The sequence below is a fragment of the Hemiscyllium ocellatum genome, chromosome 19, assembly GCF_020745735.1.
Source record: "Hemiscyllium ocellatum isolate sHemOce1 chromosome 19, sHemOce1.pat.X.cur, whole genome shotgun sequence".
NCBI lineage: Eukaryota > Metazoa > Chordata > Chondrichthyes > Orectolobiformes > Hemiscylliidae > Hemiscyllium > Hemiscyllium ocellatum.
The window spans coordinates 25,851,398-25,867,526 of NC_083419.1; the positions used below are offsets into that span (position 1 = coordinate 25,851,398).

At 39.0% G+C, this 16,129-nt stretch overlaps 1 protein-coding gene across 1 annotated transcript in view; it reads right to left on the reverse strand.

Annotated features, from left to right (window-relative positions):
• The window catches only part of ptprq (protein tyrosine phosphatase receptor type Q), a 181,552-nt gene that overhangs the window by 83,966 nt on the left and 81,457 nt on the right, over window positions 1-16,129 (reverse strand). The window contains exons 24-30 of the mRNA XM_060840057.1: window positions 15,439-15,621; window positions 14,051-14,152; window positions 11,505-11,625; window positions 10,280-10,440; window positions 4,810-4,952; window positions 3,933-4,101; window positions 338-489 (exon numbers count right to left, since the gene is read on the reverse strand). Of these exons, the coding sequence (XP_060696040.1) occupies window positions 338-489; window positions 3,933-4,101; window positions 4,810-4,952; window positions 10,280-10,440; window positions 11,505-11,625; window positions 14,051-14,152; window positions 15,439-15,621 (1,031 nt within the window). The remainder of the gene's footprint in view (window positions 1-337; window positions 490-3,932; window positions 4,102-4,809; window positions 4,953-10,279; window positions 10,441-11,504; window positions 11,626-14,050; window positions 14,153-15,438; window positions 15,622-16,129) is intronic.

Below are 16,129 nucleotides of genomic sequence, written 5' to 3' on the forward strand. Positions count from 1 at the left end.
TCAAATCAACTATTTGCGTTCATTGCTAATTAACTACACCTTGATTTCTTCTGCATTTCAATATGAGCCCGGGAGATATTTCTGTAAGCATTGTATGGGATCTGTTTTCATCAAATCAACAAGCCAATGTAATTTCTATTATGTGTCAGTGTGATTCACAAGAATCAAAAACAGATGCAAAACAAGTTGACAACTTAACATCAACAGTGAAGTGTTGCTTACAAATGTCAAAACAGAAATGCTAATTTTATGTATCTTAAACAATATCATCCAACTAATCACGAGGCATACTTAACATGAAGCAGTAAACTGGTGAAACAAGACTTGAAGGGCATACCATAAAATATGTGCTTTCTCTTGTGTTGTCAATTATCTTAAAACTGTAGAACTGCACAATACCATTTGGCATAGGACTAGGTTTCCACCTAACCAAGACAGAATCTGCTGTATAGTTTGCTATCATCAAGTCTTGTGGAGGAGTCGATGGTACTGAAAAAGAAATTCAAATCAATCATGAAAAGCATAAGCATTCAACTTTTCTGTGTGCTAATGTTCATTACATGCATACGGCAGAATCTTAATGTCTGAACAATGTGGGGCTATGGTGAGACATACAGCAAAACCTTTATTGACATTAGGAGCAATTCAGTGCATTTTCAAACAGTTTTCTGCCATCAAGAAGCGATTCTCACTAAGTGTGGTGAGTTAACTATTACATGAGATTATTCTTTGTTAACAGACTTATTAACAACAAGCCTCATTAATATGCAGGTTCTTGTTCTGCCACTCGCTGTAAGGAAATTACATGTTGACAATCCATCCCCAACATGAAAGTCAGAGCGAGTACATGGCAAATTCAGTTTGCTGCTTGCTCTTGGAAGTCACCATCTTGGACACCCAGCGGCCGTGTCTCAGGACAATCCAAGTGCCTGTCACATGCACCATATGTCCACGGATGCTGGTACCTTCCAACTGCCAGCCTCTCAGCATCGCCATGGTACTTGTCCAGTTCACTTACAGGATACTCCTACATGTTAAAGCTGCACGTCAGTGTGGACTGGCAACTAGCATTGAAATATGCTGCCAAGTGTTCTTCATGTACTGGGACAAGCACTCAGTTCACAGATTGAGCCAAGCTGCATCTCAGAGCTGCTTAGCTTGCTCTCTTAGTGCTCACTTACTTTGCACCTCACTGAATGGTTACAACATTCCTGCTTTGCCTTGCCTTGCTGTGCCATACCATTTAGTGCTTCAGCCAGAGTCCAGTGGCTCACACCACTGCTGTACTGATTGCTGCTCTATACAGGAACAAAGCCAGGCTGCTTGCCAGGCTTGCAAACAACAATCAGTCTGGGAGGTGGATATCTTGTCATATGCCACAGCAAGTACCAGCTCTTCCTCCAACCGTCGTGTTGTTATGTTCTGGCGATGGAGGAGTCCAAGGACCTGCATGTCCTTGGTGGAGTGGGAGGGAGAGTTAAAATGTTGAGCCATGGGGTGGTTGGGTTGGTTGGTCCGGGCATCCCAGAGGGGTTCCCTGAAGCGTTCCGCAAGTAGGCGACCCGTCTCCCCAATATAGAGGAGGCCACATCGGGTGCAGCGGATGCAATAGATGAAGTGTGTGGAGATGCAGGTGAATTTGTGGTGGATATGGAAGGATCCCTCGGGGCCTTGGAGAGAGGTAAGGGAGGAGGTGTGGGCGCAAGAGTGCCTCATCTTCCGCCTAGGAACCCTCCAACCACAAGGGATGAACTCAGATTTCTCCAGTCTCCTCATTTCCCCTCCCTCCCCCCACCTTGTCTCAGTCAAATCCCTCGAACTCAGCACTGCCTTCCTAACCTGCAATCTTCTTCCTGACCTCTCCGCCCCCACCCCACTCCGGCCTATCATCCTCTCCTTGTCCTCCTTCCACCTATCACATCTCCAACGCCTCTCCCCCAAGTCCCTCCTCCCTACCTTGTATCTTAGCCTGCTGGACACACTTTCCTCATTCCTGAAGAAGGGCTTATGCCCGAAACATCGAATCTCATAATTGAGTAGTAGTAGGGTTACAGGAAAACGGACATAAGGAATATCAAATCAGTCACCATATCAAGCTACTGTTCAAGCTCAACACATTGAAGTCTATGGGGCTAGAAAACATTCTGGCTATGGGTGAATATTTATGTTCTGGAACTAGTTGTGGCCCTAACCAAGGCATTTACCTGCTAAGGTAGAAAATTACTCAGCATCATCTTGCCCACAAAGAACAGAATAAATCTAATCTGGCCAATTACTGCCCAACAGTCAACTCTTTGGAATCGAAAAAGTGAAAGAAGGTATCAAGTATTACAAAGGATTTACTCAGCAATCTGTTCATCAGTTCTCAGCTTACGTCCTGTCAGGGCTGCTTTCAACGCCAAATCTCGCTTCAGCCTTGATCTCAACATGGACAAATGAGCTGAATTCCAGAGGTGATATGAATGTATACTCACAACACTAAAACAGCATTTCACAGTGTGTAGCATCAAGGATCCTGGCAAAATTGAAATCATTTGGAAAACTACGCACTGGTTTGAGTCAGACCTAGCAAAAAGGAAAACATTTGTCTTTCTTGAAAGCCAATTATCTGAGCACCAGGGTTCCTCAAGGTAGTGCCCAACCCCTCGTTACCTGATTCATTAATGCCTTCTTGTGGGCGGCACAGTGACACAGTCGTTAGCACTGCTGCCTCTCAGCGCCAGAGACCCAGTCAGTTCCCGACTCAGGCGACTGACTGTGTGGAGTTTGCACATTCTCCCCTTGTCTGCGTGGGTTTCCGCCGGGTGCTCCGATTTCCTCCCACAGTTCAAAAATGTGCAGGTCAGGTGCTAAATTGCCCATAGTGTTAGGTCAAGGGGTAAATGTAGGGGTGTGGGTGGGCTGCGCTTCGGCGGGTCGGTGTGGACTTGTTGGGTCGAGGGGCCTGTTTCCGCGCTGTAAGTAATCTAATCTTCTTTCCAATATAAGGTCAGAAATGGGGATGTTTGCTGATGCTTGAATATTTTTCAACTCCTCAGATATTGAAGCTTTTTGTGCCCACATGCAGTAAGACCTGATCAATATTTCAGCTTAGGGTAATAAGTAGTGAGAAACATTATATCCTGCACGATGTTCAATGGAATTATTATCACTGAAGTCTATAATATCAACATCCTGGGAATTACCATTGACTAAAGCTGAGTTGGATGAACTACATAATGTTTCAGTGAGTAACTCATATCATGTCCAAAGCCACCTATTAGACACAAGTCAGGAATGTGACAGAATTCTTCCCACTTGCCTGGATGAATACCACTCAAACACTTTTCATAATTCAGAATCAAACATCTACTCGGTCAGCAGCCTATCTGCCATTACTCTCTTCAGCACCAACACATTGTGGTGGCCATGTGTACCATCTACAAGATGGATCACAGCAACTTGCTAAGGCTCTTTGAACAGCACATTGTAAACTTACAAGTGCAACATCATGACTTGGGAATGCATTGCCATTTCATTACTGACAGGTCAATATCTTGGAATGCACTTTCAAAAACCATACTATAGTGTACTTATACCACGTGAACTGTAGAAATTCAAGAAAGCAGATTTCTCCAGTTCAATTAGGAATGTTCAATAAATGTTGGCCTTGCACAGTTGCTACAATCAAATATAAAAGCAATTAATAAACTCAAAGCTTGCTGAGAGATTGCTTGCATTTGGAAGTGTGTATTTCTTAACAAAACTGTTCTGCTACATGGTGCAACCCTGTCATCCACAAACTAGTTGATCACTCTTTAATGACATATAGAGTCATAGAGTCATACAGCACTAATTAATAGTCTATGATAAGCTAAATAATATTTTTGTCACTATGCCTTGATTAATATTTTTAACTTTAACACATTAATTCTGCATTGAATCAAACTTACCATCTTCATCAGTGTATACATTGATCAGTTCACTTGTCTGAATTTCATCTCCCAGCATATTAGCGGCAGTCATCCAAGTTTCATAGTGGCTGAATTTGGCCAAATTAATCAAAAGTATTGTCACATTTGCATTTTCACCAATACTTGTTTGATAAATATCTGTTATGTTCTGGAAAACAATATTGAACAATTTGTTGCAGGTATATTTTATTGTATAGCACAGACAATTAGCTAATTAAACTGCAGTCTTCTTTCGACAAATTCAGTTCCTTGATTTGATCTCAGTTATTTCCAAATATTCAATAAAGTTCATTTTTTAAAATATGCAGTTACTACAATTTAATTTTGATTATTTTTAAGAAACAAATATAACAAAACATCAGCATGTTTCATAAAGCTGTAAATTATAATGTTCTACACTGACAAATGAATGTCAAAGTTGAAAATGTGTTGCTGGTTAAAGCACAGCAGGTCAGGCAGCATCCAAGGAATAGGAAATTCGACGTTTCGGGCATAAGCCCTTCATCAGGAAGGGCTTATGCCCGAAACGTCGAATTTCCTATTCCTTGGATGCTGCCTGACCTGCTGTGCTTTAACCAGCAACACATTTTCAACTGTGATCTCCAGCATCTGCAGACCTCATTTTTTTCCCAAATGAATGTCAAATACATTCTGTCTGTCGTTGAACAAATATATAACCCATTCATTTCATATGGTTTAAAGCTCTGCTAAAAGGCAAAGGCATGTCTTATCAAATTGCATGTTCATTTACTTGTCAAGAGTAAATTCTAGCCTATTGTTCCTTGGAACCCGCAAATCTCTCCTTGTTACTGCCTAACACAAATATTACTGCACATGTAGTCAGAAAATATTGCACCTGTGTAAAAACACCGGAAGTATTCTTGTAGTGAACTGTGTAATATTGAACATATCCATTTGCCTTAGAGGAAAGGTTCCAAAATACTTGAACAGAAGTGGAACTTTTGTTGACATAGGAGATAATGCCTTCAGGGATCCTTGCTGCAAAAACATATGGATGCATTAGTTAAATGGTTTCCTTTCACAAAGATACTGGATCTCTATAAAAATTGATTAGTTGCAGACAGAGTATCATGGCTATTTCCAGGAACCACACTTCAGCAAAGATCTCAAGGCTTTGGAAGGATTGCAGAAAAGGTTGACAAGAATATTACCATGTGATCAGTTCTGTGAAAAGACTGGAGAATCTGCTTTGTTCACTTTGAGTAGTGGAGATTAAGTGGAGCTTGACAGAGGGATTTAAATCATGATGCGCTCAGAAACTAATGAGAACCTGTTGAGCCAAATGCTCACCTGTTATGTAACTACTTTGTAAATAAGGAATAGTTGTGTATTTTGACAGAAGGATTAGCAAGAGAACAACAGACATAACGAGGGCAAATATTTACACACTGCAATGCACTCTCTGAAAGGTGTTAGTAGTAGGTAAATGGTAATTTTCAAACAGATTAAATGTTATATAGGGGGAAGGGGAAATATGTGCAGGTATCATTAAAAAGGGCAAGTTAGCATCACTAAGTGGATCGGTCTTTCAAATTGCCATTAACATGATGGACTGAACATTCTTCTGTGCACTTTCACTCTGACATCCACTCCACAAAATGGAAAATTGCTAAGTATGTCCTATCCACAAAGGTAAACAATTGCATCTGTTCTGATGATGAATCACTAGATACAACGAATTAACTCTGCTTTCTTCCCTCTGATGCTGTCATTTATTTTGCATCATCATTTTACACTCAGTCAACAGCAAAGTAATAGAATATACCAAAGAGCTCATGAAGAACCCATTCACAGACACTCAGTTTGGGTGCCAAACAAGAGTCACTCAACTTCAGACTTCATTATAGCTCCAGATAAAAGAATTAATTTCCAGAGAGAGGTGAGATTTGACCTTGACATTATGGCAACATTTGACTAGTGTGGTGACTGTCGCTCTAGTAGAATTTAATTAATTGAAAATTGTAGAAAAGCCTTCTATTGGCTAAAGTCATACAGCCATATGGAAGATTGCTGCAACTATCAGAGATCCAACATCTCAACTGCAAGACTGAGCAATATGCCAGGCAGCAATTTGCCAGGCTTGTGTAGTAGCTTATCTTAGCTGCTCCATCCATGACCTTCCCTTTATCATAAGTTCAGAAGTGAAGATGTTTGCTACTGATCGCACAGTCTTCAGTTCCATTGGCAACTCCTCAAGTAATGAAGCAATCCACGTCCATGTGCAGTATGACCTATAATATGCAGGTTTGGGCTAATAAATTACAACAAACACTTGAGTACTAAGCAAGGATCATCACCAACAAAAGAAAACATAACCACATCTTGTTTTCATTCCAAGGCATTATTATTTTTGAATTGAATGCCATCAAAATTAATTGGATACACCACACAAGTACTGCAGCTTGAAGAACTATTTAGGGGCTGGGCTTTGTACGGTGAGTGACCAAACGTTTCCCTCTCCAAAGTCTTTCCATTATCTCCATAGCACAGTCCAGAAGTATGATGGAATATTCTCTATTTTTCTGGACAGGTGCAGCTTCATCTCACTGTGTGGTGTTAGTCATGGTTCAGTTTGTAGCACTTGTGCTTCTGAGTCAGATGATGTTGGGCTCAGCTCCCACTTGAGAGATTTCAAAATAAAAATCTAGGCTGACTGTGTAGTCCTGATGGCATGTCAGCTCAAATGTCATCATTTGGATAAGATTTTAAGCCAAAAAGCTCTGTCTACTTTGTCAGGTGAATTTGTGAAAGCTCTTCAACTTATACTTTCAGGCAGATAAAAAAGAATCCATGGCAGTATTTTGAGGAACAGCAATGGAATTATTCCTTGCATCTTGGCAATATTTCCTCTTCAAATAACCTCCCAAAACAGGTTATTTATCGCAATTGTAAGACATTGCTTTGTACAAATTGCTTGCTGTATTTCTTACACAACAGTTACTATGTATCAATATGGCTGGAGACCTAAAACTGCAATTTTCTATTTACATCATGAATCACACAGAAGTCAGATGCTTCATCTATTAGTCACAAGGGCAAGGGGAGGTGATGGTTGATGGTATTATCACTTGCCTGTTAAACCAGCAAAGCAGGTAATGTTCTGGGGATGTGGGCTCTAATCCTGCCACAGCAGATGGTGGAATTTCACTTCAATGTTTAAAAATCTAGCACTTAGAACTTAACTGATGTCAATAAAACCATTGTTGATTGTTGGAAAAAATCCATCTGGATCACTAATGTCCTTTGGGAAAGGAAACTGTCATCCTTTCCTGGTATCGACTACATGTGACTCCAGGCCCACGACAGCAATGTGATTGATTCTTAATTGCCCTCTGGGCTGGGCAATAAATGCTGGCTTAACCAGTGAAGCCCTCATCTTTTAAATGAATAATATAAAAAAAAATCTATGGACTAGAAGGCTCAAGTGCGATGCAGAATGATGCTAATAGCACAGCATAAATTCTGTCTGTGGTAGTTCATGCAGGCGTACCTCCCTACCTTGTCCCACTATACAAGGTGATAACCCTTAAGTTATATGCAACTAATTCAGTCTCTTTATGGGAAAGAGATGCTCATGGTTTTGTTGTGGACTGCAACTAATTATCTTATCTTATACTTCAAAGGCAGTTCATAAGATATCATACACTCTAGGAGTTCAGCCCTTAGGGTGAAAGGAAAGGCAGGGAATGCTGGATAACTAGAGAAATTGAGATTTTGGTTAATAAAAATGCCGAAGCATATGACAAGTATAGACAGGAGAGATTGGATAAATCTTTAGAAGAGTACAAAGGCAGTAGGGAAATCGGGAGGATAAAAAGTGGACATGAGATAATTTTGGCAAAAAGGGTTAAGGAGAATCTTATAAATACATTAAGGACAAAAGGGTAACTAGGGAGAGAATAGGACCCCTCAAAGATTAGCAAGGCAGCCTATGTGTGGAGCTGCAGGAGATGGGGGGGATACTAAATGAGTATTTTGCATCAGTGTTTACTGTGGAGAAGGACATGGAAGATATAGAATGTGAGGAAATAGATGGTGACATCTTGAAAAAATATCCATATAACAGGGGAGAAGGTGCTGGATGTCGTGAAATGCATAAAAATGGATAAATCCCCAGGACCTAATCAGGTGTACACTAGAACTCTGTGGGGAACTAGGGAAGTGATTGCTGGGTCTCTTGCTGAGATATTTGTATTATTGATAGTCACAGGTGAGGTGTCGGAAGACTGGAGGTTGGCTAACATGATGCCACTATTTAAGATAGGTGGTAAGGACAAGCCAGGGGACTACAGACTGGTGAGCCTGATGTTGGTGGTGGGCAAGTTGTTGGAAGGAATCCTGAGGGACAGGATGTACATGTATTTGGAAAGACAAGGACTGATTAGGGATAGTCAGCATGGTTTTGTGCATGGGAAATCATGTCTCATGAACTTGATTGAGTTTTTTTGAAGAAGTAACAAAAAGGATTGATGAGGACAGAGCGGTAGATGTGATTTATATGGATTTCAGTAAGGCGTTCAACAAGGTTCTTCTTGGGAAACTGGCGAGCAAGGTTAGATGTCATGGAATACAGGGAAAACTAACAATTTGGATACAGAACTGGCTTGAAGGTAGAAGACAGAGGGTGATAGTGGAGGGTTGCGTTTTAGACTGGAGGCCTGTGATCGGTGCTGGGTCCACTACTTCTTGCAATTTATTTAAATGATTTGGAAGTGAACATAGGTGGTATAGTTAGTAAGTTTGCAGACGACCAAAATTGGAGATATAGTGGACAGTGAAGAGGTTACCTTGGATAACAATGGGATCTTGATCAGATGGACCAATGGTATGAGGAGTGGGAGATGGAGTTTAATTTAGATAAATATGAGGTGCTGCATTTTGGAAAGGTAATTCAGGGCAGAACTTATACATTTAATGATAAGGTCCGTGGGAATGTTGCTGATCAAAGAGACCTGGAATGCAGGTTCATAGTTCCTTGAAAGTACAGTCACAGGTAGATAGAATAGTGAAGAAGGCATTTGACATGCTTTCCTTTATTGGTCAGAGCATTGAATTTAGGAGTTGGGAGGTCATGTTATGACTGTACAGGACATTGGTTAGGCCACTTTTGGAACATTGTGAACAATTCTGTTCTCTTTTCTATTGGAAGGATGTTGCAAAATTCAAAAGGGTTCAAAAAAAATTTACAAGGATGCTGCCAGGGTTGAAGGATTTGAGCTATGGGGAAAAGCTGAATAGACTCGGGCTGTTTTCCCTGAAGCATCGGAGGCTCAGGTTAAACCTTATAGAGGTTTATAAAATCCTGAGGGGTATGGTAGGATAAACAGACAAGGTGGGGAGTCCAGAACTAGAGGGCATAGGTTTATGGTGAGGGGGAAAAGACATGAAAGGGACCTAGGGGCATTTTTTTCATGCAGAGGGCAATGCATGTATGGAATGAGCTGCCAGAGGAAATGATGCAGGCTGGTACAGTTACAACATTGAAAAGGCATCTGGATGGGTATATGAATGGGAAGGGTTTAGAGGGATATGGGCCAAGTGCTGGCAAATGGGACTAGATTAGGTTAGGATATATGGTCAGCATGGAAGGGTTTGTTTCCATGCTGTGCATCTCTATGACTCTGTGACTCTACTAAATGCATGTCTTTCTTCTGGAATCTTAACACCATCCCCCATGAGAAAGATTGTTTGGCACAAAAAGATTCATTCCCTCTATCACCCATAGTACAGTCTGCAAAATGTATTGCAGCTACTTTGCAAGGTTTCTTGACAACACTTCCCAAACCGGTGATCTCCATTATTTAGAAGAACAAGGAATGCAGTAACATAGTAACACCATAATTTCCAAGCCACACAACACATTGTCTTGGAAGTACAGCTGTTGTTCCTTTCTAAGAATCGACAGAACTGCAGATGCAGTAAATCAGAAACAAAACTAGGAATTGCTGGGAAAGTTCACCAAGTCTGGCAGCATCTGTGGACAGAAACCAGAGTTAACAATTCAGATTCGGTGACCCTTCCTCTGAACTGTTGATTCTTTGCCATTGTTAGCTTAAAATCTAGGACCACTCTGTCCAGCACCAATCAGGGAGTACAATCACCATATGAACTTCTGCAGTTCAAAAAAGCAACTCACCTTCTCAATAGTAATAAGGAATGTGCAATAGCTGCTCACCTTATCACCAATGTTCACACTGCATTCCAATTGTATTCTTTAATAATTCTCTGTAATAATTACTCATCAATAATGTCAATATTTTAATACTAATTAATTACAAGTTTCATAAGTCAGCACAGGCACTTACAATTCTCAAGTGTTCGAAACGTGATGTTATTACTTTTCAATCCTCCATCACCTAACCATGTATTTGCTGTTACAAAAGCATAGTATTCGGTATTATTGTCCAAGTTTTTCAGCAGTACAGATGTTTCAGTCTCATTTAAAATAAGTTGTGTTGTTGTGCTCCTGTAATAGAAATGCAGTATTTCAACAAAAACATTACAACACAATTACAGGGCATTGAACTATTCTTAATTTATTCATGTCTATTTATTGCCTCTTGCTACAAAGCATCTATTCAAGTTGTTTTAGAGTTACCTTGTATTTAGCCCCGTGTATATGTGTTTAACAAAAGAAAACTCAGGATATCTCAATCAGAATATATCTGAAACAAATTTCAATCGCAGAGCTGAAAATATTTGATTCCTGCAGTCATAACCCTGCTGATCTCTGACAGCTAGATTTTGTTAGCATCAGGTACAAAACACAGAGTGGATCAATGCACTAAATTGCTCGCTGAATTATTTTAAGGGATTTTCACTTTGTTACTTATTTAAGCCACTTTACATTTTCTCTTCATTTTTTTCTGTTAGTTTTCTTTTTTCATATTGCTACTTTACCGGTGCAATACATTGCCTCGTTCAGCAATTCAGAGCTGATTTAGAGGTTCACATAGAAATACTTGCAGGACTCAGCCTAACTCAGGCTTGCTGAATTCTTTTGGTCACAGTACAGGTATGTGGAAAAATGCAGAGGAGCATGAACCCAAGCAAGATTATGCCAGTGTATTTCTGAGATCAACCTGGCACCATGATTCAAACAGATTCTAAACTAGGAAGTTAAACCTGAGTCAAATGTCTCTTAACTTGCTTCCATCAGTGAAGTGAGTCCTCAACTAAAATTACAAAGTAAACTTCTTCATGACATCAGAATATTTTATTTCAGGGAAATGTATATGATCTAAACAGTGCTACTTGAAATATGCCGTAGTTATTTTATCATGTTGCAACATTGACAGCAAAGGTAAATTAATCAACACTTAGACTAACTTATCTAACAACTAGAAGATGTATCATTATATCTTTCATATGGGAAGAAACAGAGAGCTGATATTCATTCAAGCAATTCAAATATTTTGGTAAGATTCATTATACGTTTTGTTAACAGTAAAAAATTATAATACTAGGCATACAACTTTGAATATATTACTTGTTATTTTTAAACTTAATAACCATATCAGTAACTCTTACCAAACATAGATTGTGTAATACAGAATCACTCCATTTGGTTCCGTGGGAGGTTTCCATGACAGAAGTACAGTGGTAGAGGATAACTGTTTTGACATAACTGATCGTGGAGGAGAGCCAGGCACTATAGATTGAGGGTAAAAAAGAATCTTCTATGTGAATGTAGACCCATGTAATCAAAGGATCATAGTGTGGCTCCCACTGAGCCACAGTGGAAGGAATATTAACCATTTGCATTTTTGATTTAATTCTGTACATTTTAAATTAAAAATTGAAACAACTCAAATTATAAAATGAATTCAAGTATGAATTCAGGTTCTGTCAGCATGATACTGGGAGAAAAGCATATATTATTGTACCCTATTTGGCAAAAGTGTAATGATCCATTCACTTTAGGAAGCAATAGGAAGTGTTTTTAAGTGCAAAGTTTCTTGAAGGACAAAATGCTGGAGAGTATTTTGAAAGGTGGCTAAACAGTTTCGTAATTCTAATGTTACTAGCTTCCAGGAAATGCATTGTGACTTGGGGTTGTAAAAGGAATGAACAGTGACGAAACGAAAGATAAATGGAAAGTTAAATGAAGTGGGTTTGAGTTTCAACTGTTTTACCTCCTGATTGATAGTTCAGCAGAAATTCATGTGAAAAGAAGCAAGACTTGCTCTTAATTGAACAGTTTCCTGTTTGGATGTCTTCAAACAAATTATGGAGTTGAAACAGTTTTCTTAAAATATAGTGCATTATGTAATTGGAAGGGATAGAACAATGAAGACAGGAAGAGTGACAGACAGCACTGAGGTGTTGCCACAATCTACCAGGCTGGTTAAAGAGGTCAGTGAGGAGAATCTCTGGGAGATTCTGCACTATCAGAACTGTCGTGATCCAAGTGAGAGAAAGTTAGAAGACAAGTTTCAATGGCAACAGTCTGGGGATTTCAATTTGAAATTAGTTGCTGGTGAATGCAACTAAAGAGCCAATGCAACTGGATGTAGAATGACAGATCATTAAAAAAAAGGCCGTTTGAAAACAAAACTATGAAATTGCATGTTGCCCCACATTTGTGTGAGGTAATGTGAATTCTGTTACGACTGGAAGCGTATCTTTTTTTCATTCATTACTTAAAGCAAAATTTAACATTTCATTTGAAATATCCTTCACCTGCTAATTGATGCTTGTGTTATGTAGATTTTATTTAGTATGTTACCATTAAAGATTTAGGAAGTAAAATAGTGTCCAGTGATGATTTATCTTTTCAAAAAAGCATTGGCAATCTTGACAAGAACTGTAAAAAAAAACACTGCTCTCTGTATTTGCTTCATCACCTGAGAGTTGTGAAAAGTGCTATACAAATTTAAGCCTTTCTCCTCTATCAAATGTACGAGATCAAGACGTTAGTCTGAGTCATGCATTCCCTTTTCATTGAATGAACATTAATGTTTGCTAACCTAGTTGAAAGCAATTTCAAATATCAAAACTTTACTACACAGTAAAAACTGAACTGAAGAAGTCATATCAGACTCAAAATGCTAATTCTGTTTCTCTCTCAACAAATGCTGCCAGACCTAATGAGCAGTTTCTCCACCACTTTCTGTTTTTATTTCAGATTTCTAGCATATACAGTATTTTGTTTTTCTTTGCATGTTTTGAATGTTGCCCACTTCAGCCATGAAGGATACTATTGTGAAGAAAGTCAGGCTAAGGTTATCTTTACAACTACTGGTAGCACCAAGCATAGTCTGCTCTGAGGTTGCAGGAATGCCACAAGTGATTTTAGAATTCTAGCCTCTTGGCTAGGTCAAGGTTAGAGAAATGCTACAGAAAGACCCTGAATGTATACGGCCTGCTACTGAGATCACTCCTCCTGTGCAAGCAGCTTGTCCTTTATAAATTCTCTCTCTTCTACCTCTCTCGCTCATGTTACAGGTGAGAGTGTATGGCTACTACAACACCCACAGTTTTTTAGATGCCAAATTCTTCTCCATGTGGAGCACCAATATCATCAATTTTGAACAATTCTGCAAACCACAAAGCTCTTGGAGAAGTATAGACAGTAGAAATCAAACAACCGTTAAGTGAGTGTGCATTAGTTCTCACAGTGGAATTGAAAATTACAAGGCTGGTGTCAAACCAGCATTACATTGTCTATTTCACTGGTGCCAGTTCAGATTCCTAGTGCCTGAGCTACTAACTTTCCTAAATTGAAATTTAGTGCACTTCATGCTAGAAGTGTGCATGAGTGGTGCTGACAACATTTTGCAACTGAAATAGCTCTGTAGCATTGCTGCTGTAGGTGCTACAGAACTAACTTTGTTGTCTAGAATTCAAAGGTGCTGCCAGAGATTCAAGCAAAATATTTAACTGTTTGAATGGCATCTTTTAATGATTGTAAACACATTCCAAAAAGGTAACATAATATAGAGGTGCTGTACTGTTTTCTAACCAAATAAATACATTTCTGTGTAAATGATAAATCTATCCTTGTAAATCACAGATTCCATATACCTCTTGCTATGAATGAACAGCAAATTCTGTCATTTTTACAGTATACTTACCACCTTCTCCAGTTAAAATGTACACTGGTTGACTTTGAGTTCCTTCACCTTTGCTAGTACTTGCAGAAATTTTTAAGGAATACCTTTCATTTGCTTTTAAACCTGTAAAATGTGAGAACAGAAATCATTTTTAATTAGAAATCTTTGTACATATTATAAAATACCAAATACTAAATTAATTTCGGTAATGCCACAAAAACCATTACAATAAAACTACATTTTATTTTGAGCAAGCAAAAATCTAAGACCTGAAAATAGTGGACTTATTCCATGTACTAATATCTGTGTTGAGCAAAAGAAGGGAACAGTCACTTTAAATGTTAATATTTGGACTGGATTCAGAGATAACAATTCCTCAGATTGCTGTATGTAGCTATATTGTGGATAGATTGCAATGATTTCCATTATGCAGTACTTTCAGTGAAATCATAATTAAGATCTTGAAGGACATATTGATGATTTCAAGAGGAAAAACAAACCTAAGAGGTGTCATTGATACATCTATGATATCAAAAGATGTCAGGGAAATCTCACAGGGGCCTGAATGTCAAGAAATGTGGCAAAATCTCGTGATGAGTCTAGCAAAGCCTAGCACAACGTCAGGTATAACTTGCTGCATCTTTTAACTAGATTTCGGGTATCTCCAAGATTCTCACCACCCAGTAGCAAGTTGCTGATTAAGGGAGATTATACCTTGTTAATTACTTTCTTAATTACACACTTTCATTATCAATATGTAGCTTCCTATTCAACCATTCACTGTGAGCAAACCAGACTCAAGAATTCTCAACATGGATGTCAGAGAGGATACCTGCCAACTTCAGTTGACCACTTGATCTAAAAGGCTTCCGTGTTGGAAGCCAGGCATTAACATCTCAGCGCACGTTACATGGGGACCAGCCACATGCACCCCATATCCACAGATATTGGCATGTAACATGTGCCATCCTCTAAGCACATCGCCAATCCACTCCATAGAACACACTTATAAGATCTCTTCTGGAGTATTATGTACACTTGTGGGTGCCAGATAGGAAAGATGTGAACACACTGGAGAGAATGCAAAAGCAATTTACAAGAATGGTTCTAGGAGTGAGAAACTTCAGTTATGAGGATAAATTGGCGATTTCTTGGACAAAAGGTGTCTGACAAGTGATTTGATAGAGGCTTTCAAAATTACAAGTAGATAAGGTACAGAGAAGCTGTTCTCAGTCATAAAAGGAACAAGAATAAGAGGGCATAGATTTAAAGTGTTGCGCAAGTGAAGTAAGGGTGATGTGAGAAAATACTTCCTTAAGAAAAATAAATGAAGCGCCTATACCCACCAGAAATTTTAAAATCAAAAGTCTCTGTTAAAAAATGTGACAACTGTCAATAGTTTAACTTACCTGTAACAATGACAATCAAATTTGTACTGTTTATAATCAGCACATCACTACTATTTTGAGCTCCAAGATAGAGGGTATAAAACTGGATAATTCCATTGGGAGTTGATGGTGGTAGAAAGGATATTTCAACATCAGAAGGAGGGAGAAATATGTATGTTATATTTTGAGGTGCGCTATCCGGAACTGTAAAATAAACATTAAAGTAAAAATACAAAATTAATTTCAACCAATGTTTTAATATACTCAGTGCATATGATCAAATAAATAATATAATAAAGATAGTGAAACCTATAGTTATAATGTGGATATTCTATTAGATTGGTTGTGGACTGGCTATTGCCTGTGTCTTTGAATGTAGATCCACCTGTAACCAGGAACAGGCTCATTTTTCCTCCACCCAATTCCCCAAATCGCAAATTTATTCCCACTTTTTCGATGACCAAGAATTGGGCAGGCATGAGTAACAGTAAGAAGAGTGATGAAAGACTCACATGTCTTCATACCAACAATCATGAGCAGATGCTGAGGATGGCATACTCATGGGATTAGGGTGGTGCTGGAAAACCACCACTCTAATCTAGAGATTTTCCTACTCCTCGGATGCTGTCAGACCTGCTGTGCTTTTCCAGCACCACTCTAATCTAGACTCTGGTTTCCAGCATTTGCAGTCCTTGCTTTTACATACTCATGG